The sequence below is a fragment of the Vidua macroura genome, chromosome 6 (assembly GCF_024509145.1).
Source record: "Vidua macroura isolate BioBank_ID:100142 chromosome 6, ASM2450914v1, whole genome shotgun sequence".
NCBI lineage: Eukaryota > Metazoa > Chordata > Aves > Passeriformes > Viduidae > Vidua > Vidua macroura.
This window is the reverse complement of record NC_071576.1, coordinates 15,386,925-15,410,574: the sequence shown is the minus strand read 5'-3', so window position 1 is coordinate 15,410,574 and position 23,650 is coordinate 15,386,925. Positions and strand designations below refer to the sequence as shown.

Genomic DNA, 23,650 nt, shown 5'->3' with positions numbered 1-23,650 from the left:
ACATGCCTAGAAGACTGATGAAATTAGTACACTTAAGTTTGAGGTTTGGCTATTTCAAAATGTCTGAACACAGGATTGAAGAAAGAAAAACCGAATTCCAAATTTAAGCTTTAGCAATGACCGTCTCTGTAGCAAATCTCTCAGATAGTTATTTGTTCTTGTTGTATATTTGCATTGTTATAGCATGTAAATAATTTTATGATCAAAATAATTACAAACAGTGATGATTCAAGCACAACTTTTTTCTTCAAGTTTTCAGGACAAGAAGAGTTATTACAGATTATAAGACATTTGTGACAGTAGTTTAACACAAATATAGCAGCAGTCTTACACCAACTAGGTTTTAATTAATGACAGAAGTAGAATGATCACACATTCTACATTTATCTTATACATAAAATACACACATTTATCTTATTCATAAAATCCTCCTTTCTTTCCCTACACCCAGCCAAGACACTGGTGCTTCCCATCCATTTCTTGGGCCTTTTTTTGCTCTTTCAAATACCTCTTTCCAGTTACCAAGCAACCATTGCGATGTTTGGTGCAGTTATACTGCCACAGAGCATGAATCCCTCTTGCACTTGCAAACTGAGAAAGCATCTCTGACCAGAAGCATCTTTCTTGTAATGAAGTGGTTAATGTCCAGCAGTCCTGGAGGCTCAGACACTGTGATGTATAACAAGGATTAGCAAGGAGCCATGCATGAGTACGCAAAATTAATTCTCTTTCCTTGACTGTTTCCTTGTGATTATGAACAGTCCCAGCAAAGCAGAAATGGATGACAGATTAACAGAACAGATGTAAAATCATGTATTTTGTATGATAACTGTCCTTTCAGGTTCTGAAGTGGAGTCATATGTGCCAGTGCCTTCAGGCCTTCCACAGATTGCAGTGGAGATTTCCATTAAGAAAGTTTCAGAAATAGTCCTGAATACCTGTTTTGTGAAACTAACTTTCTTTTAAAGGGACTGACCTTAATGCCAGGCACTTAGATGGCATGGGAGCATATTTGCGAATGCAATTTTTACAAATATAAACCCATTTTTTAAACATGGAAAAGATGTCAGGTTCCAAATGGGAGGGAAACATGGGAAAGTGAGGGGCAAAACTGCACAGTGGGACACATGACAGGGAATGAAAGCCTCTGCACTGTATCCAAATACAGTTATTTAAATAAACATTTTCTTCTATTTTCTGTTTCTACAGACATCTGTTCTGCACATGTGTTCCCTGTTCCATGCATTTATATTTGCTCAGCTCTGGACAGTGTATTGTGAACAAACAGCAGTAGCTCCAACAGTCCAGAATCAGAACGAATTTAGCTTTACAGCAATCCTCACAGCCCTGGAGTTCTGGAGCCGAGTGACACCGAGCATCCTGCAGCTAATGGCACATAACAAAGTGGTAAGTCAGGTGCTGCAGACAGATTTAGTGCAGATTAAACTCAGAGGAGGCTTGGGTCTGTTGCAGTGGAATACAACAGACTATGAATAACATCATGAAGTGACTTTGATGCTTTTGAGAAATTAAAGAGATAGCTAATTAGTAGTGATTTAACCTTACAGTGGGCCTGAAACAGGATCTAGCCAGAATCTACCTGAAACAGCATCAGGAGCTTGAGTTGCTGCTTGTTGGATTAAGAGTTCCTTGCATCACGTCTCATTTTGTATATATTCCTGCTCTTAACTGCGGTCTGTTGTTTTATCTGACTCTGCCTTACAGCACAAATGAACTGTTCTAGGATAATTCTGTGAATATCCATTTGGTTATTTTTTACCATGTGATGGTGAAAAAACACTCAACTGCCAACAATTGGCCACCCATAATTCACGGGTTACTCATCAAAAATAAGCTACATAAATATCTCTTGAAACATTTTTGAGTAACGAATGACTGGAAGGAGGCATCTCTAGAGATAAGATGTAAAAGGGAAAAATGTTCACTGTGTCCAGAAATTATCCATACCATTTGCTTGGAAATAACCTTTGAATGTTTGTTTATCCCAAATGCTTTCTTCTGTTGGAGCAACTTTGTACAATAAGAACCCAGAAGGCTTCCAGCAGCCCTCTCATAGCTGCTCCTTTGCTTGCCCTTGACTGATGATTCTCTGTCTGCAGGCTTATGGTTAAGAGCTTCTTTCTGATGGGCAAGGCTTATTGTGTTTCCTACATCCCAGATAGTCATGACAGATCAAAACTTTTTAACTGGGATGTTCACTAGTAGTTCTGGCTCTGGAGAGCCTTATGTTAGCTTTGAGTGGGAAACATTTTTATACATGGCCCATTCCTCTTAAGTTAGGTTTTAAGATTTGGGTTTTAAAGCTTTGCTGCTACCAAGATTTTCATTCCTGGTTTGTTTGGGTTTTCTGTTTTCTTTTTAAATGTAGATCTGCTGTGTGTATGGAAATTTTTTTATATAATTCCCCTGTTCCCATGTGAAACATCTTCCATACCAGGCAGGTATTGCCCTTGCTCTTCTAATTGTAATTGCATGGGCTACAATTGAAAGTCTTAGCCAATTATTATTACCTATGTCTTGTCCATATCAGACAAGAACCATCTAAAGCTGTCCCTAGATGATATTTTAGCCTCTGACATGGTGGGGTCTCTGTGGTTCACAAACCATTGCTGGGAACAGTAGTTCAGGAAGCTCCATTTGAAGGAACAGGAAGTGTACATTGTTTTTCCAACCAGCCAGTTGTTTAGTCAGACACAAAAGCCTCTTGTCAAGCCCTAGGACATGAATATGACTGGGAAGTCCCAAGTTCCAATCCTTTCTCTGAAAGTATTATGTAGCTTTAGAGCCACGGTTATTCAGCTTTCTGCCTCAGCTCTTGCTCTGTGAAATGTAGATAATAATACTTGCCTGTCTCACAGGGGTGTTGTAAGGTTAGTTAGTTAGTTTGTGAAGCACTTTGAAGATGAAAAGCACAACATAAAACTTGAGTTTATTATTATCAAGGGGAATTTACATGTAGTTTAGACAGGCACTGTAAATAGTCATTGCTGGCTCAGGATGTTTGTCTTGTACCTGTGAATTTACACAATATAAAACATAAAAGCTGTCTGCTACCAAATAACTGATAGTTGCATCTGTCATACATTATGATACAAAATGGAAGAATTACGGACTAGCTGTCAGTTCAAAACAATAAACTGTCTTTTGATGGGGGGATAAAGAGATGGGTTTTGTGAGCATGTTAATTTTCAAAGATTAAATAAATAAAAATACCAGTTTCTGACACACAGATTGATGAGAATTGCATACCAAAGACATAAAAAACAGTTCATGATGTCTGAAAAGAACAAATCCAAAGACAACTTGTTTTGATGTGTGGTAAGAATTAAAATACGTCAAGGGTTGAAATACTTAACAGATAGATGTTACCACATTGGGGTAAAGCTAAATAAAGAAGAACATTCCATATGTGCTCATGTAATATTTAACCTTGTGTGTCAGTGGTTAGTAAACTGTCTAGCAAATACAGGAAGATCCTTCCTAGAGGCTCTTGGCTTATCTTACTACATTGTTATGCTGGATATTAATTTGGTTTTATGCTTGATTTTTCTTTTCTAAGATGGTGGAAATGGTGTGCCTGCATGTGATCAGTTTAATGGAGGCTTTACAAGAATGCAACTCTACTATCTTTGTAAAGGTAGGCATACCATACCATGAATATTTATTAAATTATATTGTCTGATTATTCTGATTTCTAAATGTATTGTCCTGTGCTTTCCCTCCCACTCAAAAAAAAAGAGAGGGGAAGAAACTGAGGTTGAATGTTAATGCCACAATATACCCTAGCAGAGCATACTGAAAAATAAAATCTTTGGTAAGAAGACTGGACCACAATCTCAAATTCAAGTTCTCCTGATTTTTTTTAAATGACTGTCTAATCTACTTACTCTTTCCATTGCCACTAATGTCAGTAATGATCTTACTCCTCTAATAGACAAAACTAATGTCACTGACTTTGAGAACCTCTAGCTAATGCCTGAATTTTCAGCCATTCTGTATCTTTTAATCATCATAGGTCCTTTGCAGATCTCCTCTGTGTTCTGAGCCTCACATTCTTTTAAGTGGATAACAAAAACTTTTTGCCACAGTGGTTTTCTTGTTATTATATGTGTATGAGTTGTTTCTTTGGAAATCCATAGTCAGTCTTCCATTGGTTATCACAGTGTTTGCAGAAGGATTGAGGTAGTCTCACAAGCATGAATCAATTTTACTATCCTTTTTTATGTTTTCCCAGTGCAAGAGAGTTTCCACGTAAGTAGTTAAGGTTAATATAGTTCTTCTGTTGCCATAAAGGAAATTTCTGACTGTTGCTTTACTCCAGTCTTTTATGGTCAAGCAAGAATTGAAAATAAAGTAGCTAAAATTGAAGGTCTTTATGTCAACATGAAAGTATTCACACTCATTGTGAAAATACAGATTTGTAATGGCTTGATTTACTACAGAAACTCTGTCACTAAGGGATGTTAAAGTGATTATGGCTCTGTCTGAAAGACATATGGGCTTCTCTTTTAGCCAGTGCAGGATGTTCAGAATTTGACAAAGATGAAGAGTGGCTTTAAAGCTATGAAAAGAGAGGCCTTTAGGGCCAAATCCCTGTCACAAATCAAATGAATGCTTTCAGGGGGTTATATTTGAGAGCATATATCAATATAATGCTAAGCCAGGTTAAAAGGACGTTGTTACCATAAAATCAAGCTCATAAAACTGTGGAACTCTGAGTTAAGGTGCTAAGCTTTTATGTTTAGCGGGTGGGAGATGGAAGAGGAGAATTTGGGTGACCAAATCCCCTTTACTCAGCCCTAAAGTGAAATCCTGCATAAAAAGTATACATGCATAACAGTAGTATAGGATTCATAATTCCAGATTAATATATTTTTTTCTGAACTAACTGATTGTAAAAATATTTATTGTAGATCTGAAAAATAAGTGCCATGATTTAGAGACTTACTGTATGTTTGAAGTCCTTCAGAGATGCAGCGGTGCAAAGCTTATTCCCACAGGAGCCAGTGAGTGGCTTCTTTAATCTAAAAAATCAGATTTTAGATGGTCTCTTCTTCAGCAACTGTGAAATGAAATGAAAATGTTGAACTTTTCTCCTGCTTTTCTATGTCAGAGGAACTGGGAAAGAGGCCATACCAGGTTAGGCATTGGTATTGGAGACCAGTACTTTGCTGGTCACATCTTTGACCATCAGATCTATCTCCGAGGAACTTGGGAGCCTCCAGTAAAGACAAGAACAGCTCAAGGCTTTTTTGCAGAGACCCAAGGGTTTTGGGCAGCCCCAGCAGCTGCTGTGTAGCTTTTTAGAGAGCTGGGCAGGCAGCAGATTTGGAGAGCCAGAACAGCACTGTGGCCAGCCTGTTCTACAGCTTGCTTTCCCTTTAAAAATTAAACTGAGATCAATATAGTTATGTTGAAAATATAAACTCAAAAAATTGGATAGTGTCTGACAACACTCTGTTCTTCCAGCTGTTCTTTCTGACTAGTGTCTTGTATTCTTCCTTTGTGAAGAAGAGGCTGGCTGAGGATTAGTTAACAAAACACAAGTGCTTCCATAAAAATGTCTTCTTGTGACTTATCTATCTGGCAGCTGTAGCACCAGAGGGTTTGCTTGCTTGTGCATGCAGTAGAATGTTCATTTCCTTAAATATGTCCAGACCCTGCAAGACAGAACTGGTGCTGGAGGACAAAGATCTGTATCTGACCTTAGACTTGTCCAGAAGAGATATTGATGAAAGCCAGTTTCCATGAGTGCCCTTTACAGTCAGTATTTTTGGACATGATTCATCTTGATCTATTTTAGATGCTTGCTTTGGGACAAGATGAACTGAATGTGAAGTGCTTGATTCTCTCAGCTGACTGTAAAAGTTGTCCAGTGAATTGGTTCAGATGCAGAGGGGTACCCTAAGTTTTCTACCTGGCTTCCCTTCTTGCTTGATGTACTTCTGACACCAGTCCTGCCACCACTGGCTAGCTGCATAGGAACTCCATCAGTGCCAGATGAAATTATCAGTGATGTTTTGTTAATGGCAGTGGGATGTGGAGCATGGCCTCTCAGACCTGTTCCCTCCTCACCAAAATCACACATAGGGATTGTGGTCACTGCATCTTATTGAGCAGTTCATTAGTGTGAGAGTCCTTGGAAGGATGTACAGAGTTCACACATCTGCTGCATCTGGCTGCATTCCAGCTGTTTTGGCATTCATCTGTCTGTAAATGCTGAGGTTTGACTATGGTTCTTCATGTGGTAGACTAAGTAATGAATCCTGACAGAGTTGCATATGATTCTCCAGCAAAAGAACATTGAAATTGAAACAATTATCATTCCTTGCACAAGGGAAACAGCACTTTATCTAATGTTGTCAATAGTGATTAGGTTTAACTTGCAGCTCCAGTAGCATAATTGGCAAATTGCAAATTTTAATGCCATTTGGAGGAACATTTTAGAACAGTAACCTCAATGGTTAAATTAATACTGGAAAACATAAATACTTTTGCTAGAAATGCTCCTCTGGCTTTCATAAGATTGTCATGTTACACTTCCTCAGAAGTAAAAGTTCCCTGAAGAGCAGGAGTCTGAAATACATATCGCTCCAGTCCAATCAGAGCTGACAAATTTGCAGACCTCCTCACCTTGTCACTCTGGATAGCTTTTACCTGTGCTCCCCAGCCTACAGAATATCTCACATTCTGCAGTGAAGCACTGATGTGACTAGTGGCTTAAAAAAAGTTGGTTACCATTTAAATATATGACCTGTTATTAAAGAACTACTGCTGCTTTTTTTTCTTTTTTTTTTCATTTCTTGATGTAAACCTTACCATGCAAAATGTTTAGTCTGTTTACTCCAATAGTGCTCACCTGCACATACAGAAACACCCTTACAAGGAAAGTAATAAGTGACTTCCTGTAACAAGTTTAATTCTGTATTTTCATCGTTACCTTTAACAGGATATCAATAAGTGTTACTGGTGATTCATCAAGCTACAGACAAGGGAAACTGGGTTCTTTACATCTGAGAGTTACCTTCTCCAAATACTTAAAATAACCATATGTTCAGATTTGTGGTTCAGACCATGCCAATTCAAATGACTAAATGCATTAGATGTATCCTTCTCTGTCTCACAGGAACTGTAGCATGTTTATAGTCACTTGTATAATAACGAAATGCACCTCTTCTTGCAGCTCATACCAATGTGGTTGCCAATGATACAGTCAAACCTAAAAGTAAGTTGTTTCTAGTACCTTATTCTTTTATTGTTAATAATATACATTTCTGTAAATTCTGGAAATAAGATGTGTGAAAATAGATAATTGTAGCTTATGCAGTTGAGATGAAGCTCTGAAGTGTGAGCATAGATAGAGCATCATTTGCTAAGACTCTTGCCCTCTAGTCAGTACTGTTCTTTTCCCTTCTGGAACATTTTCCTCTACCCAGGTTCTCCATTGGGGCCTCTCCTCTCTATTTACTGAGATTGGTTGTTCCCTGAGCTGTGGTTTTCTTAATGCCTTGGGCTTGAGAGTTCCCTGATAAATCAGGGTTGGGACTCTTGACTCAGGAGATAGATTTGGATTCTAAGGAAGATATTGTGGGCCTATTTGCTTGGGTAAAACTACCATCTGGCCCTCTTTGTAAGGGAGAGCAAGGTGGTGTAGTGTGTTTTGTGAGTCAAGAGATTTTTGGTGAAGAGAAGAAAAGTTTTGGAGTTGGTCTCAGTATGGAGTTGTGTCTGTAAACACATTTGCTTTCCATGGCAACACCAGAGAGCAGGATGTGGAAGAAAGAAATTTGACGTGGGGCAGTGTAAGAACCTTCCTAGCCAACAAACCAATTCCCTTCACATTGCTACATTAATGTACCTATTAAAGGAAAGAAACTAAATGTTTTGCATCATTTCAACAGCATTTATCTGCTGGACTTCAGCTCCGCCTCCAAGCCATCCAGAGCAACGTCAACCATCACAGCCTGAGGGTGTTACAGGGCTCAGGACAAATGAACAATAGCTCATCTGTGCTCCGCAAGTGGCTGCAGTGTACCCAGTTTAAAATGGCTCAAGTAGAAATTCAGTCATCAGAAGCTGCGTCTCAGTTTTACCCTTTATGATTCATGTAATTTGTTCCAAAATATTCATTTTTTAGCCTAGCAATAACAGGGTTAGAGCTGTAAAAGACCTTTTGTATAAATCCCTATACAGAGTATATACTGTATCTACACTTTTTAGCCTAGGACAGATTGTGAAAAAGCTTATAATGGCTGAAGCTAAGAGCCTGCTCCTGCCAGTTTATAATTACAGTTACTCAGGATCAACAGGTTCTAGGTCTGCTTTCATGAACATGGATTGGACTCAAATCTATCATATTGTACATATCTCTCTGATCATTGAAATAACTTGTTCTTAAATGTTCCTTTACATTATTTTTGAAGCTAAAACAAAAATCACCTTTCTTTAACTTCTATTTTTTTTAAAAATAGAATTGTGGGTATTCACAAACATGGAAGTGCTATGTTGCTATTTTTTGACAATTACAAAAGAAAATAGGGTTTTTAGGAACCTTTATATAAGTTTTTAGGGGGGAGGTTTTGGTTTCTTTTTTTTTAGATTCACAGCTGGCAATGCAATAAAATCTGTCACTATAAAACAGTGATGCTCTAATGAGGCTTTTTGTCATCATCTTCTGGGAAAACAGCAGCTTGTAAGGAGAATTGTTATGAAGTGCACTTAGAAATTAGGTTGTTAAACTGTGTCAATTAGCTTTTGGTTTTTTCAGTACATTTTCCAAAACTGCCAGGTCTGATTTATTATTTTTTGAAATACTGCTTTTACTTCATTGATTCTCTGCTGCTCTTCTTTGTAGGTTTCATAGAAACCTCTTTAATTTTGTGACTACTGTATTGTATTCTTTTGTTGATACTTGTATACAGTGCAATTAAAAAGATATCCCAAATCTATTCTTATTGATGTCTACAGAATTTATGTTGCAAACTTCAAGAGGAGCATGATTGGACTTGAACTTTTGCATAATGATATTTACAAATCCCAGTATTTGCATACTGTTGCATACATGTTGTTTAATAACAGATGGATTTTAATATCATTAGGAGACTCAGCCAAAGCCCATTGGAATCTAAAGCGAATCAATTAACTCAGTGGATTTCACATAAAATCTTGAAAGCATAATGATTTACCACCTCTTGTAATAAATACTTAAATCTGTGCAATCCCAATTGTATTTTCTGTATTTTTTCTGTAATGCACTGATTAGAAAAATAACAAACATTAAGTTATATAGTGGAATGGTATTTAATTTCTAGTCTTTATTGCCACTCTCACAATCTGCCTGAGTATGTTTCAGGTTTTGTGAAGGGTCAGTATTCCCTCAATGCATTTACTAAAATAAAAATGGAAATGTTTGCAGATATGCCATTAAAGTACCGTTATGCTTTACAAAAACAACAAAAATAAAACCAACCAATGAAACAAAGAAAAAAAAGTAAGGCATATGCTAGCTTGCTTAAATTATGCCCCTCTTTGTGCTTTCAGTGGAAAGAAATGGATTTGGCTAATCTAAAACTGAAAGCAACCTAAAATGATCTACATGGAGGCTGGGGATGAAAAAGCAGTAGGGATAAAAGGAACAAGACCCTCCCACTGAGTCAAGATTCAGAGTGGACCCCCTTGCCAAAGTGAACCCCACACGTGACCAACAGTATTTGGCCTAAAGGTTTTAACAGCGCTTAATCGATAGCCTAATTTAAACAATTTAACCAAGTATTCTGTAAACACACCAATTCCCTTAGAAGCCTATCTTACTACACCTAACATAATTAAGACTCCAAGACAGAACATTCACAGTACACTTAGTACAGCACATTCACACTCCCATGCACACTGATGTAGTACTCACCACGTACATACTAAAGACTATGTACACGGTCCCTGTGAAAAATTCCCCTGGAGTTCAGTGAAGTACTCACATTGAGTGCCTCTGCAACTTCTCAACAGGTGGTGGTGAAACTGAGCTTCAAGGGGTGGGGGTAGCAGCCCAGGCTCCATCAGCAGCACCTGCTCAGAGGGTGGTGGCCTAAGGAGCCTTTCTGAGATCATAGTGTGGCCTGAGGAGGAGCAGGGAGGGGGTGCACCAGCATGGCATGCTCTTGAGCTTGGAGTAGGCTTTTCTCAGATATTAACCATCTTTCTTGCATCCTTCTTTCATGCAAGATCTTACCTCTTGGGACTCTTAGCTCTCTTGTCTCATGTTTATTCCCCATACTGTGTGCATACAGGTACTTCAGAGCATGATTTCCTGAAGGGATTATGGGATTTTCTCCATAATGATTCCCTGTGGGCACTTCCTTGCTCATCTGCAGAATGCTGGTGGTTGAGCCATGTTTTGTTGATTTTGGGATCCCTTCTTTCACCCCAAGGTCTGTCACTCCCTCATGGGGGTGCAGTACCATGCTGAGTGGCAGGCAGTTGGAACTTTGGGCAAAAAGGAGCTGTGGTCTGTTTTCAGTGGGACCCACTCCTTCCATCCCTCAAGTGTGTCTTCTTCAATCTTGTGCCTGCCACACAGGTGACACCTTTGCTAGGTATCCACATTAATAGGGGGCCCAGATGTAGGGGTGAGGTCATCCTACTGAAATGGAAGTGCTGTTGGGCCCCTGCAAGTGGGCTGTGTAGGAGAGAGATTTTTGTATTTTCATATGCTGTGATCTGGTGAGTCTGAAAGACAAGGAGAGGGAGGGAATTTGAGGCCCTCAGGTGTGAGGTGGATGAGCTCAGATAGGTGCAATGGGAATTGTGGAAACCTAAAGGCCAAAGAGATGATTTGCAGAAGAAGAGCAGATCCTGAGAAAGCTTGTTGTTAAAACTCACTGCTGGAAAGGAGTATCTATGATCAGGCATCTCAATGGATAATGCATGGAAGCAACATGGTGAAAGCTTTTTCCTTGCCTAGCAAAATCTGCTTCAAAGCATCTATGTTCAGACTGGCAAAATTCAAAAAGAATTCAAATACAGTGGTGGGGAATTATTAAAATTAAACACAATCCAAAGACAGACCTGCTGAATCCAGGTCTTTAAACAGTTTAGCACTGTGGGAATTGAGATTTGGTTTCAGCTCTGGGTTTAGAGATAAGAGTTGGTCACAGAAACTACTCCCATGTTTCAACATAGGATTTAGTATGTATCTGTCACTGATGGTAATTAATATGGTTCTTATGGAGCTGTTATGCCTAGGCAAATTAGGACTGCAAGTTACTAAGAAGCTGCTTTAGTGGGATATAATCTGGAAGATGATAGGACCAATGATTAGGGGTGTTTGACTAATAACAACAAATAACTTGGGGCTTGACCAGATATGTGTGGTTTAAGACTTCAGGAAAATCTTTGAAGTGCACTCTAGGGATCTTCAGAAGTACAGAAATCTGCATTAGTATTTTTTTAAAGCACTGTGTAATGTATCTTTACAGTGCCTGAGGTCAATATACAACTCAAATGAGTCACTCACATTATCTCTCTGAAACAGCCCAGAGCAGCAATTCTTTATATTCTGTAGGAAGATTAGGAAGTAAATAACATTTGGTGTTCCCTGAAAATGCTACCGAACAGCAGCGGCAAATTTCTCTGCTCTGCCATGCTCCCAGCACGGCTGTGTCTCTGGGTGTGTGTCAGCAGGAGCAGAATCCATCCTCTGTAGGATCACAGAGACCTGCCATTTAGGAACAGTGTTTAGTCTTCTGTTGCAATAAGCTGCTTAAATCAACGCTTGTTACCAGGCCTGACCTAGTAAAAGCATTAATTTAGTGTATGCTGAACTGTGAAATTCCCAACAAGAAGGGGCACTTTGGATGAAGCAATGGTTAAACCCCCACTACTGCTGGGTTACATAACTGTGTCCTGAGCGCGAGGTTAATGTCTGCGTGGGCATCTCGAGGGGCTTTCCTCTGTCTCTGGAGAAAACCACGGCCTGAGCTACACGCAGGGTCACACAAACAAAGGCTTTTACAGCACATCAGTTGTACCTACATACATGCCTTATCTTATACGTAATGTTTCTGCAACATGTCATTAGAGCCGTGGCAGTTCAAAGGCCTAAAAGCACAGTTGGTTTTCTGGCTTTGTTTTCCATGCTATGACAGCAGTCGATGTGCTCTAGGACTGACGAACGTTCTGAGACAGAAGATGTCTCTGAACTCTGGCCTGCAAAGCCTCCTTTCAAGCTGGATGAAGATTACCAGAGCCCAGGGCTGTTTTTCTTTGCTAGCATGTCCTGGAAAAGAGTTCTGCAGCCAAGAATCCTGTGCTATTCCCCCAGCTGCACGCAGCTCTGGGAGAGTTCTATCCACAGTTTTTCTTGTTGCCTCTTAATGTGACTCTTAGACAAAGCTGAAGTCTATTTTTTTTCAACAGGATCTGAATCTTGATTGCATAAGAGCTGCTTAGTCAATGATGTGGGTCTTCAGCTGAGCAGTCTGCCTGAAGTCAGGCAGAGGCAACAGCACTACAGTTTGTTGGACTTGATGCAAATTTGAAAAGAAGGACTCTGCATTTGTCACTTGGTTTCTAACTCTGAATTATTCTATTTACTTCTGCCTCTCCCTGCTGAGCAGAATTTCAGCTGGAGTCTGAGCATCAAGTGACAGCAGTGAGAATAGCCATCGAAGGGGAAGAGGTCCTGATGCTCTTGAGTTGCAAAGTGATCAGGAAGAGAACCTGAATCCACCTTGGCACTGGCCTTCCCAGGGTTTGCTGATGGGGAGTCAGTGGCCACCACTGGAAATACCTTAGGCCAAAGAACACAAGGCCACATGACAAAGAGTCCTGGCCCACCTGGTGACCTGCTGTGCCTTAGTCGTGCAGCTGTGGACTGAGGGTTCCAGCTCTCACTGTGTGTGGTTTGTGAATCACAAGGTGTACAAGGAGCAGGAGATTGTGAAGAGCTGGCAGAGCTTGGGAAGAGTGGCTCGTTTCTCATCCGTACTTACAGAGCGTTAACATGGAAAAGTGGAACCCGTGACTCAGTCACTACAAGTCTACATTGTGAGTTATTTTACAGTATTTTTCTGGATTTGATAGATACCAGAGGGCCTTCAGCCAACTGGCAAGCAGCCTTCAGTGCAGTGCCCCAGGTAACCTGATCTGACACTGCATTTAACCAGCTTCCCATCAAACCTGACAAGCCATGACTGTGAGCTGGGAGGCTCTAAGTTTGACAGACACCATGTAATGCTAGGTCATTTTTTTTTCAAGGTATAATTCATTGGCTGGACAACATAACTGTAATGGCTGTTCTGCAACTTTAAATCCTTTCAGAAAGGAACAATAGCATGCCTGTGAAGTTTGACACACAGAATAAAAATTTTATAGGTAATAGACTTTTTCGACAGATTAGCTTTTGTGGCAGCTGCACTACTTTCGGATGAAGTCAAATTGATTGCAGTGAAGTACTTTACAAAAGGTTTGCTACATCTGTGAGTCCTTGTCATGCAGGAAAGTATCAGTAAAACAGAATATAAAGGACCATCACTAAAAGAAATAAATTGTTTCTTGAAACTGTTACCCAATTTGCACTGCTAACAAAATCCTGTGTACACAGTGTTGATTTGTGATATCCAAAGCAAGTACAAAGTGCAGTTTTACTGAAGTCTACAGAGAGGCACAATTGGTTCCTGTTAGGGATCAAACCCCTATGTACAGCTCAGAAGGAGCAAGGATTGATGTGGTGAAGTGACCACAGCAATATGTGTTTCAGGTGCTTGTGGATTCCAGGGAGGTGTCACATTGCACTGCTAAACTGATGCAGCCATGATTTGATCCTCCTCCAGATACATTTATTCAACACCAAGTGTTGCCATCATTGTGCAGTCAAGCCAACAATGGAGGGCTTCTTCTGAGTCACATGTGTGTGGCACATTTGTTCCCCTGTTCTTGCCTCCTGCTTTACTCTGACCACACACAGCTCAGAGCTCAGCATTTTCCTACATCATCTTAGTGCTCCAGGAGCTGCAGCTTGACTTTTGCTCAGGAGATCCTGTTAACTGTACCTGACCAAAGCATTTTCCAAGCCTTTCAAGAATCAAATCATGCTATTGGCATTTTCTTCCCTGTGATCACTACCCTGAAGACACCGATGTTGTTCAAATGTCAGATGTTTATCTGCTCTGTGTGTCACTGAATAACAGTAGCACAGACATGTTCCCAAGCTTTCCTAGGAAGAATGTCAGAGGACCAAATTATTTTACCGACTAATTTTCCTAGGCCAGCCTTTAAAGTTAAAATAGTTTATTTCCTTTCCCTTGCACCAGACCCTCTATCAGTCCCAACATCTATGCCTGGATCCCAGTCAGAACTTTCTCAGCCCATCTTTAATGATTATTTAAGTTCCATTAAGGGTTCTGAGGGTAATAAAGGCTATACAAGCCAGGAAGAAGATATGCTTCCTACTGATTATATGAAATCCAACCTATGCATTCACAGCATTTACAGATAAAAAATTCCACGTAGAGACTGCCTTCTTTGGAACCTTTTCTGCAGTAACATTTATCTGTTTCATTATAATTACTTTAGTATTTTTTAACATTTCTGTCAAAATGAATTGCAGCTGATTCACCTAATGTGTACTAATTTGCAAATTAATTCTATTAACTGAATTTGGCTTAACTGATCTGTGTTGTCCAATTGTTCATCTGACTCACCCATCCACAGACAGGAGGAGTAGCCTCAATGGGTTATTGTTCTATTCCTTTTGAATCACAAACCAGCTGCTAGTTTTCCCCAGCTGTGAGGCTGAGCTCAAACATTAGGGCAGCTGAAGATGCTTTACTCCAAATGAGAGGATCAGATGCAGGGAATTTAATGCTGCCTCAAGTGTCACAAGGCAGTGCAGAATGACATGGAAACCACAGCAGCATTTCAAGGCTCTGTTTGGTCCCAGTTTCAGAGTGCTTTCCTGTGTACTGTGACATCTGTCCTGTGCTTCACAGTGAGTGTTACAGGGCTACTCAGAACGTGTAAAGGAGAGCAGGACAAACAACCAGGCACCCTTATGGCCTCCATTGATGGAGCAGCCTCAACTATGACATAATGATACTCCCTCACAATTCAAAACAAGAAGGTGTTTGGTGAGATTTTGGTTTCCCTCACCTCTTCATGAATGCACAGTGCATGGCCTGTAGAGATGTGAAGACTTAAGGAGGAGCTGTTCCTGCCCTGTTCCAGGTGTGAGTAGGAAAAGTCACACTAAGATGCTTTGGAATGTGTAGGGGGACCTGTACCAGTCTGAGGCTTCCCTGACCAACTTTTCCAGCAGAGAAACCTGGATCTTAAATTTTAGCCAGAAGTTAGTCTTCAGGTGATAGCATCTTGGAGTATTTAGAATGCAGCTATAGTAAAGGGTAGCTCCAGAGACAAGGAAATGAACCTTTAACGTTGGGACCTTTACATCCCTTGCAACTAGTTTTACTGTTTGCCATGGGAGAGCTACTTTGGCTGGTACCTTGAGCAGAAGGAAACACAGCAGGCACCTCAAATACATCTGTATAGTTTGAGTTGAGGTTAGAGCTAAATCTAAGAGGCTAAGAGGCTTTTGTCATTATTCCAGTGCAAAAGGAACAGCTGATCTGAGTCACAGACAATGTGAAGGATCCTGGCATCATTGAATAAAAACCCTAAATATGATTTATCTTAGCTTCTCTAAGCCAACAGTACCTTACCTAAGCTGTCACATGCTTCTGAAGTGTATCCAAATCTTATATGCCCTCCTAAGTCCACCCTTAGTAATCTCAGTAAAATATTAATTTTCAATGCTGCTGTCATACAAAAAGCTGAAAGTACCAGTGAAGTGTATTGATTTTTAAAGGTGAAAATTGAGTCTTGAGGGAGTCTGGCTAGCCCAGAGGGCTGTGTAATGCACTGGTGAGCCTGACAGCCATTGCTGTCTCCAGAAGACAATGGTGGCTCATGGCTGTAGAATGTTCCTCACTCCTGGCACACTTTCAGGGAGTACAAGCCTTGACCTGTAGAGTTTTCTGGGCATTCATCTCAAAGGGAACAGGCACTTGAAAATCATTGCGATTCGGGGCTAAACACCTTCAGTTCTTGATACTTAGATCTTTTTTTTGTTTGTTTGTTTTAGAGGGTTTTCTGTTGCTGAAAATCTCTCTTTAAGAGCCTTAATAAAGATGGATAGCAATTTAAGAACTGCATAAAGGAAAATATGTTTTCATCATTGAAAGAATTGATTTACATTTTTCGAGATAGAAAATGTATTTCAAATTCAATGATTGCTTCTCTTGCTTAGTATGTTTAAGCAACATCAACAAAGCTCAGAAAAAAATGCAGGAGTGATTCCCCAAAGTGTCTTTGAAAATACCATCTTTTTCTGCTCTGAATACTGCAGAACCTTCTCAGAACAACATTTTAATTAAAACAACAAAATGTGCTACTCACCACAGAACTGAAGTGGCCTCCTTTTGCCTTCTAAATGGGAATTATGATTTCAGCTCCTTCATCACCACTTCTACTAAGCAAGAATCAAAAGCAATCAAGTCTGAAAGACCATAGGAATCTCAGATTAATACAATCAGCCTGCCAGTAGGGAGTCGTCTTCTTTTTTTTCTTTCTTTTTTTTTTTTTTTTTTTTTAATAAAAATAGCAAATAATAATGCCAAGTAGGTCCTTTTATTTTATTTTTTAAATTTTTACTGCAACTTGCTTCACACCATTAAATGCTTGGAAGAAAGATACAGTAACTGCAGCTATTATGGTTAAACTTTAGATGAATGTACTTGTCAGAATATAAATGAAATCCTATATCACTTTGCTCATTTTGTTTTGTTTTCCCCATCCTAAATGAAATTACACAGAATTAAATTTTTGAAGCATGACCATTGCACAGAGAATTATTCAGCTAAGATCTGGCCACCTGCAAGAGGTTCTCTCCTCCCTCCCCTCTCCTTAAGCTTGTTATTTATTGTCTCTGTTACTAATTAGGTTTCCTGACTTAAACTTAGTTTGCAGATGATGGATTTTAAAGAATATTGTAAGGGACAGGACATCAAGGTCAATATTTGAAATTGGCAGAGAAGTAACCTTCAGAGGGCTCAAGCTCTGTGATAGCCCAGGACAGGGAGAGGCTGTGAGCTGAGTGGACAGTCTTGTTAGTGGCTTTTGTTGGGTTTTTTTTTAAGTTTTTTGAGGGTTTTCTGGGGGTTTTTGGTGGTGGTTTTCTTTTTTTTTTTTTTTTTTTTTTCATCCTTAAATCACACCATGCAGCAAATGGCACTTCGGGTAGTGACACCATAGTTATGAAAGTTAAAAGCCTTACTCATTAAAAGCAGCAGCTGGTATGTGAAGGGCTTCCCTAGGCATCTGGGAAATGCTTCCAGGGTGGAAAAACAATATATTTTCTTGCAATCTAAAGGTAAACTGACAAGGAGCACAAGGGAGAGGGAAGCAGTATAAGCATTCTAGATAAATATTAACTGCTTTATTGCTCACTGAGAATTTAGAAAGGATCTTTGCAGGGCTGAATGGAGAAGAGTAATAATTGGATCCATAGCTAATTCTGCAGCAGTAACGTGCAGTAACAGCTAATCTTTCATATGTATAAAATGGAAAATTCCACTTCAGTCCAGTTCTGGTGCTAGATCTACTTTAAAGAGCTATTTTCTCCTCCATTAGACCTAATGACTTCATTACAGTCTCTTGCAATGTAAGGCACTGCTTGGAGCAAATAGGATGATTGGAGTACAGTCCTCCACTGGTTTCATGGTTCAGGGCACCCTCTCAGGAGCAGAGTTTCACCATTTGGCCTGTGGGGGCTAGGAAGCATAAGGGGAGTATTCTCTGAGGATGAGCCCAGGGTGAAAGAGCAAAAACTATTTTAGACTGCATGTACTTTTGGTGGAGTCTCTCTTTCCTAGAGATCTGAGCTGTTTGTTCAAACAGACAGTTTCCTTCCCTGACAGTTTCCTTCCCTCACTGATGTGGTGGTGCCAGAATTTCTCTTCTTTGACTTCTACAGTACTTTTCCTTTTGACATGACAAACTGAGGCTCTAACTTGTGATCAGCCCAGAACTGCTCAGGGAGTTGGACTAGATGATCATTGTAGGTCCCTTCCAACAGAAATAATGTATTTTATTGTATTGGATTCTATTTTATTCTACTCTATTCTAGATCCAGGGTGCCATGTCCAGGGCTGGGAATCTGTGATGATTGTTGCTGGAGGCTTTTTTCAGCATCAGCTGCTGTCACAAAGATACACAAACTCTTGGCTAGATTTTCAAAGGCTTCTGTAAGACTTCTTCCTATGAAATGCACGTGACTGGGACTAGGGCTTTGAGAATCTGCCCTAAGAAATCTACTAAGTTGTAATAGTTATGACTCATTCATATACAAAGCTATAGCCAGGATGACAATCTGAAACAAACTTGGAATCACCATTCAGCTGGTTTACAGAATATTCCATTAACTCATGCAGTACCGACAGAACAACCCAGGTATTTCAGGGGGGTTTTGCTCCATACTTGCTTGTGATATCTTGGTATTTATCTATGCAAAGTCTCTATTTTTCACACTGAGATTAAGTGGACGGAATCACTCATTTCAATCACTCTTACATTAGTAATAATCCAGCTCTCCCCAGCAGGTTGATTAGGTACCCTGGATAAGACAGCTGTAGGATCTGCTGTGACAGGAGAGACTGACTGCTGAAACACTGCTGTCCATGGAGCAGTGGCATTTTCATTTGGGAGATGTCAGCAGTAGGTGAGATGGAAAGGATGTGTTTGAGAGCTTAGAAGCTAATGATGGGACACGCTTCTTGCTAAGAGAAAGCAGAGGACTTGGAGTAATTGTTGCTGTTTTTATTCCAAGTCACTGCTCTTTATTGAATTAGCCAAGCTAAAATCCCCTCTAAATTAATGCTCAGGAACAAGACATATGTAATTAAAGAAATAATATTTACGTAATTAAATTTGTTTGTCCTCAAATTATCTGATCTCCTCTGCTGTCACAGAGAGTCATATTTAAAAATGTGCATACTTTGATACTACATTCAATTCCAGCATATACAGCTTTAAGTTGGCACTGAAGTACTGAAACAACCATTTAATGCTTTTGTGAGGCAAACTACATAAGGGACTTGTATAGATCTACTCTGTAATATACAAATAGGGAAAAAACAGTTTCATCTGTGGTATTCATTGAGATACAGTGATTACTCTGACTTTAGTAATTGTCAGCAGCCAAATGACCTTCATGGGAATGCCCTGGGATAGGACAAGGAGAAGAGAGGTCTGACTGCCATCTTCTTGGTCCCAGACTAGCACCAGTCTTAGACAAAGCATCCGTGCCTCAACTCCTTTGTCATAGTGCACGGGAGGTAAGACTGGCCTCCCTCAGAGCAATTTTATGAAAATTAGGTTTTTATTTGTAAAGCCCTCTGAGGACTGTCAAAGGAACTTGCCCACCCCCTTGCCTCCGTGTAAAGATCTGTGCACAAAAGATGGTTCAAAAGGAATTTGAAGACCCCAATAGGTGGAGATCTGAGGTAGCTATGGGGTCTCAATGGGTCAGTGGAGGAAATTCCATATGGACCAGTAAGCAAAACAAATGAAGCCAAACCAAGCATCTGTTTGGCAGTTTTTAGTAGATTCCAGTATTTCTAGAGAAGACAATACCCATTTAACAAAGAGATAAACTTTTTCTGGATGTGATACCTGACTTTGAGGGCAAATCAAATCAAATGAAAAAGTAGATTCACTCACATATCAAATGGGGCAAAGGTATTTAATTTATTGAACCTCTACATATTGCATCAATTTTTGAAATTTAGAAGTGAACTTATAGTCTAGATTGAATCTGACTGTACTTCATGCCAAAAAAGACTGATTATAGCCTAAGAAGGCCAGTTTGGTATGTTTTCATAACAATATTTTGTTAATAGGCAGCCAAATGCCAAACAGAAGTTAATTGAAGCAACAGTCAGTTTAGCTGGGGAAGTCCTTAATGAGCAAAATACTAATTGTGCATCACTGTCAGTGATAAAGACTGATAAAGACTTTCTGGGTTGCAATATTTCTTCCTCTTATGAAGAAAAGAGATGTTCTTAAATTTAAACAAAGCGGAAAATTGGCAAAGAAAGGTCTTAGTAATAAAAAGGCAGAAAGAGGAAGCATGACAGGCTGTGGGAATAGTTTGCATTTTCTCTAGAGAGATGGTTTTCAGTGTTCTGAACATCCAAACTTCTTCACTCCTTCAAAGGTTTGAAATGCAGTTACCAACCACCCCAAAAGACCAAAAAGATGGAACTTTGCAGTTACCAGACCAAAATCCAGTGCTATTGTTCAGCAGTCATCAGCAGTGATAACAGCTTTGGGTTGGGCAATGGAGTGGGTTCAAAGCATGAGGGATGGCAGAATCTGGCCCATAAAGGCAATCCAGTCTGCATTTATTCTCCAGATATGTAAGAAAATTGGGGTTTTTTGGGAAAAAATATTGCTGCTTAGAAAAGTAAATGTTTTAATTTCTTTACTTTTGATGAGGTGTTTTAGTTAAAGGTTAAGGCTTATATAAAATTCTGACCGTGCAGAAAATATTTTCTCATCAGATCCAATTTCTACTCAATTTTCCTCAGCAGAACAACTTCAGGCCTTGCATGGCAGAGGAGTGACACCTATTAAGCTTCAGTGGCAGGAAGCCATTAGCTTAGCAGAGATGTCACAGGGCACCTTGCTTGCAGGCATGTGTGCAGAGTAACAATTCCGAGACAATCAGGTAAAGTCCAAAACAGGCAACTTCTTGATCAATGAAAAAACACACTCAGAAAATTAAATTGCTAAAAGTCAAGCTTGGTCATTCATCTTCTACAGAGCGTGATGGAGTAGGAAAAGCAATAGAAAAGGAGCTCTCTGGCCTCTGAAGGCCTGCTCTGCAGGATTTCCTGCTAAGTGCCCTCTGTGCCAGCTCTTGCAGGTGCGTGAGTCTGTGTTGGAACAATTTAATTACAGTGGTGGAGATGCTGTGCACTTCAGCTGGAGGAAGCTCTGGGCTGGATGCAAGCACTTTCCACTCCTGATCCTGACAGAGAGGCTAAAGGGACCCTATGCAATGCACCCACTTTTCCTGCCATGACTAGAATGTCCAAGCTTTTAATCTCAGAAACTTCTGGGGGGGAGGCGAGGAGCTGAAAAGGCAGCAAAGCCTTTTGAGGTCTGACATGGTGATGGAGGGGACACAGTGGCACTCAAGCAGTCTGCTGGCCTGCCTGCTCCTCAGCTCGCCCTCCCTCTTTCTGGGATGAGGGTGTGTGACACTGGTGCTCGGTGTGGGCTGACCTCGCTTGCCTGCTTGCTGCACTGTGAGTGTGGTGTGGAAAACCCATCCTGAAGGACAGCTGCTTGTCTCCTTAGTGTCACAGAAAGTCAGTGTCCATTGGCTTTGGTGGTGGCTCTACAGGATGGAGAAGAGGGATGATGGATGTGCTCTTCAAATATATGAATGTTTATACAAAATACAGACACATGAATGAGGTATTGCAAGGGAAAGGAGTCAGGGCACATAAGGTCCTCCTACAAATGTGTACCTACTTGTACTCTGGCATGAAAATGGGGCTGTTACTTTTAGTGCTTATTCACTCAATGCCAGCTAAGGTACCTCTGTACATGCTGCACTCAGAGCACAGATGTGTCTTCACTCTCTAACTTAATGTTTTTCAACACACAGGACCCTTGGGAGCCCATGGAATACTTTTTGGGAAGCTGTGAGAGCTGATGAAAACAAGCAAGCTTGTATATACCTGCAGCAATCCTTGTGTTTGCTGTTTCTAGAGGAGGCTTTCTGTAAACAGGACTGACTGGCTACCACCTCCTTTGGGTTGTCTCTTGGATGTCTGCTGGGGGTCTGGCTTTGTTTGTTGTGTCCACGTCTTATGAGAAGAACATGACAGAATGGGAATTTACATAACAGCAAATGTCTCCCTGCTTAAAAAAAAAAAAATTCAAAAGGAAATTTTGTTTGGATTGAAACCAATTGTTAAGGGAGGAATAAAGGAAGTTGTTTACAAAGTGTGGGTCACTGGTTGACAAGAGAGGAGGAAATAGAATTTATATAATAGGTCACATAGGTCACACTGTTCAAATTTCAGATTGTGACTGTTCAGAGAAAAATTTTATCAGCAAACCGTTCGCAGAAGGCTATCCAGATATTGGGGTTTGTTTGGATAAGAAATAATGAGAAATCTTGCATGAAGAATTAACGATCCTAAATGAAGAAACAATGTCAAGTCAGAACATCAGCTGCTCAACTAATTAGCTTAATGGATTTGGCTCTCTAGAGAAGAAGTGGTTCTGCATCATTTTTCCTTGTGGTTTTTTGCTTGTTTGTCTTGCTGTTGTTTGATTCTTTTTAATTCCATATTTAAGCAGTGTTAATTTTGATCTGATTTTTTCTAATTCTATGTTGTCTCTATCCTCAAAACTTCTGTAGAAAATTTTCATATACAACAAAAAACCAAGCCCTGCTGGCATTAGACCATAAGACACAGTTTGAGTTTTATGCCTGTTTGGGCAGTGGAAGCCAAAAAGGCTTTGCCAATTTTGCTGGATATATTCACATTTTGACCTTGCTTTGCTATGAAACTGATAAATATAGCAAAATTGGTTTTCACATCTTCAGGGTAGATAATTTTCTGATTGAAATGCTTCTCTGAGGCATGTTCTTTTTTGTTTTATGAACTTTCTCTCCCAGCTAGAAAGAAAAATAGAAACCTTCCTGTTCTATCTGGTTTGGACAAGCAAATCAAGAAGGGATGCAGATGTTTAGAGTGGTTACAAGAAAATGCCAGCATATATGTTCTCTTTATCTTTAGGAAAGTTAGGAAAAAATACACAGCCTTTGAACTGTGTAATCCATTGAAAAAGAAATGCATTTCATCCAAAAGGAAAAAATGCCAAGGAAAAAAGCAGCAAAAAGAGGCAGTAATTTCCACCACAGACGGTGACTGAATAAGGCAAGTAGTCAGGTGATGTCAGAAGAGCAAAACAAGAACCAAGCAGTGAAACACAGCAGAGCAGATGAGAAGAGGAGGGCAGTACATCTAGTACTGCAGCGTGGAGATCCCCTATTTACAGAACATTAATCAGGCAGTGATTGATTTTTAAGGAAAGGCTGGGTACTGTGGATAAAGGAGCATTACTGTAATAATGCAGATAAACTGGCGCCCTGGAACTTGTCTGGAGAAGTGTTCTGTGTTTGCCTAAATAATGGAGATAAGGTAATAAAAAGCTCTGGGATGCTGGAAGCATCCTTGGGCTGCAGGCGGAGGGCACAGGGCTGTGCAGGAGCAACCACAGCCACGTGGACAGGGAGAGGGAATGGGGCAGATGCAGGCTCAGAACAGCACCACTTTTTCTTTCCTGGCAGTTAGGTGAAAGGAAAAAAAAGTATCTTTCCTTTCAATAAAATTGAAGATCCTTTCCTCCAGTGGGAGGTGACTTTACAAGGTGAAGTTAGCAGCTCATTTCTATGAATGGAGCAGATTTATGGCAGTTGTTCTATTTTGAATGAAGTAGCACAATTCTATGGGAGGGAGAGAATGAAGCATGAAATATTAGTGGTGCAAGACTG

At 40.0% G+C, this 23,650-nt stretch overlaps 1 protein-coding gene and 2 long non-coding RNA genes across 6 annotated transcripts in view; 2 read left to right on the top strand and 1 right to left on the bottom strand.

The window, feature by feature from the left end:
• The window catches only part of UNC79 (unc-79 homolog, NALCN channel complex subunit), a 106,244-nt gene extending 97,275 nt beyond the window's left edge, over positions 1-8,969 (top strand). For all 3 annotated transcript variants that reach the window (XM_053979214.1, XM_053979213.1, XM_053979215.1), the window contains 4 exons: positions 1,210-1,407; positions 3,581-3,658; positions 7,205-7,246; positions 7,923-8,969. In XM_053979214.1, the coding sequence (XP_053835189.1) occupies positions 1,210-1,407; positions 3,581-3,658; positions 7,205-7,246; positions 7,923-8,123 (519 nt within the window). In that variant the 3' untranslated portion in view covers positions 8,124-8,969. The remainder of the gene's footprint in view (positions 1-1,209; positions 1,408-3,580; positions 3,659-7,204; positions 7,247-7,922) is intronic.
• On the bottom strand, positions 2,925-5,050 carry LOC128808307 (uncharacterized). Its single transcript, XR_008437436.1, has 2 exons — positions 4,970-5,050; positions 2,925-3,033 (listed from the first exon to the last, which is right to left on the bottom strand). It is a non-coding gene; the product is annotated as an uncharacterized LOC128808307 (long non-coding RNA).
• A 6,082-nt stretch (positions 8,970-15,051) lies between the features above and the next one.
• On the top strand, positions 15,052-21,995 carry LOC128809291 (uncharacterized). 2 transcript variants are annotated; one of them, XR_008437676.1, is made up of 4 exons: positions 15,052-15,242; positions 20,664-20,800; positions 20,896-20,998; positions 21,749-21,995. It is a non-coding gene; the product is annotated as an uncharacterized LOC128809291 (long non-coding RNA). The 2 variants fall into 2 exon arrangements; XR_008437677.1 differs by having other exon boundaries at positions 20,661-20,800.
• The last annotated feature ends 1,655 nt before the right edge of the window (positions 21,996-23,650 follow it).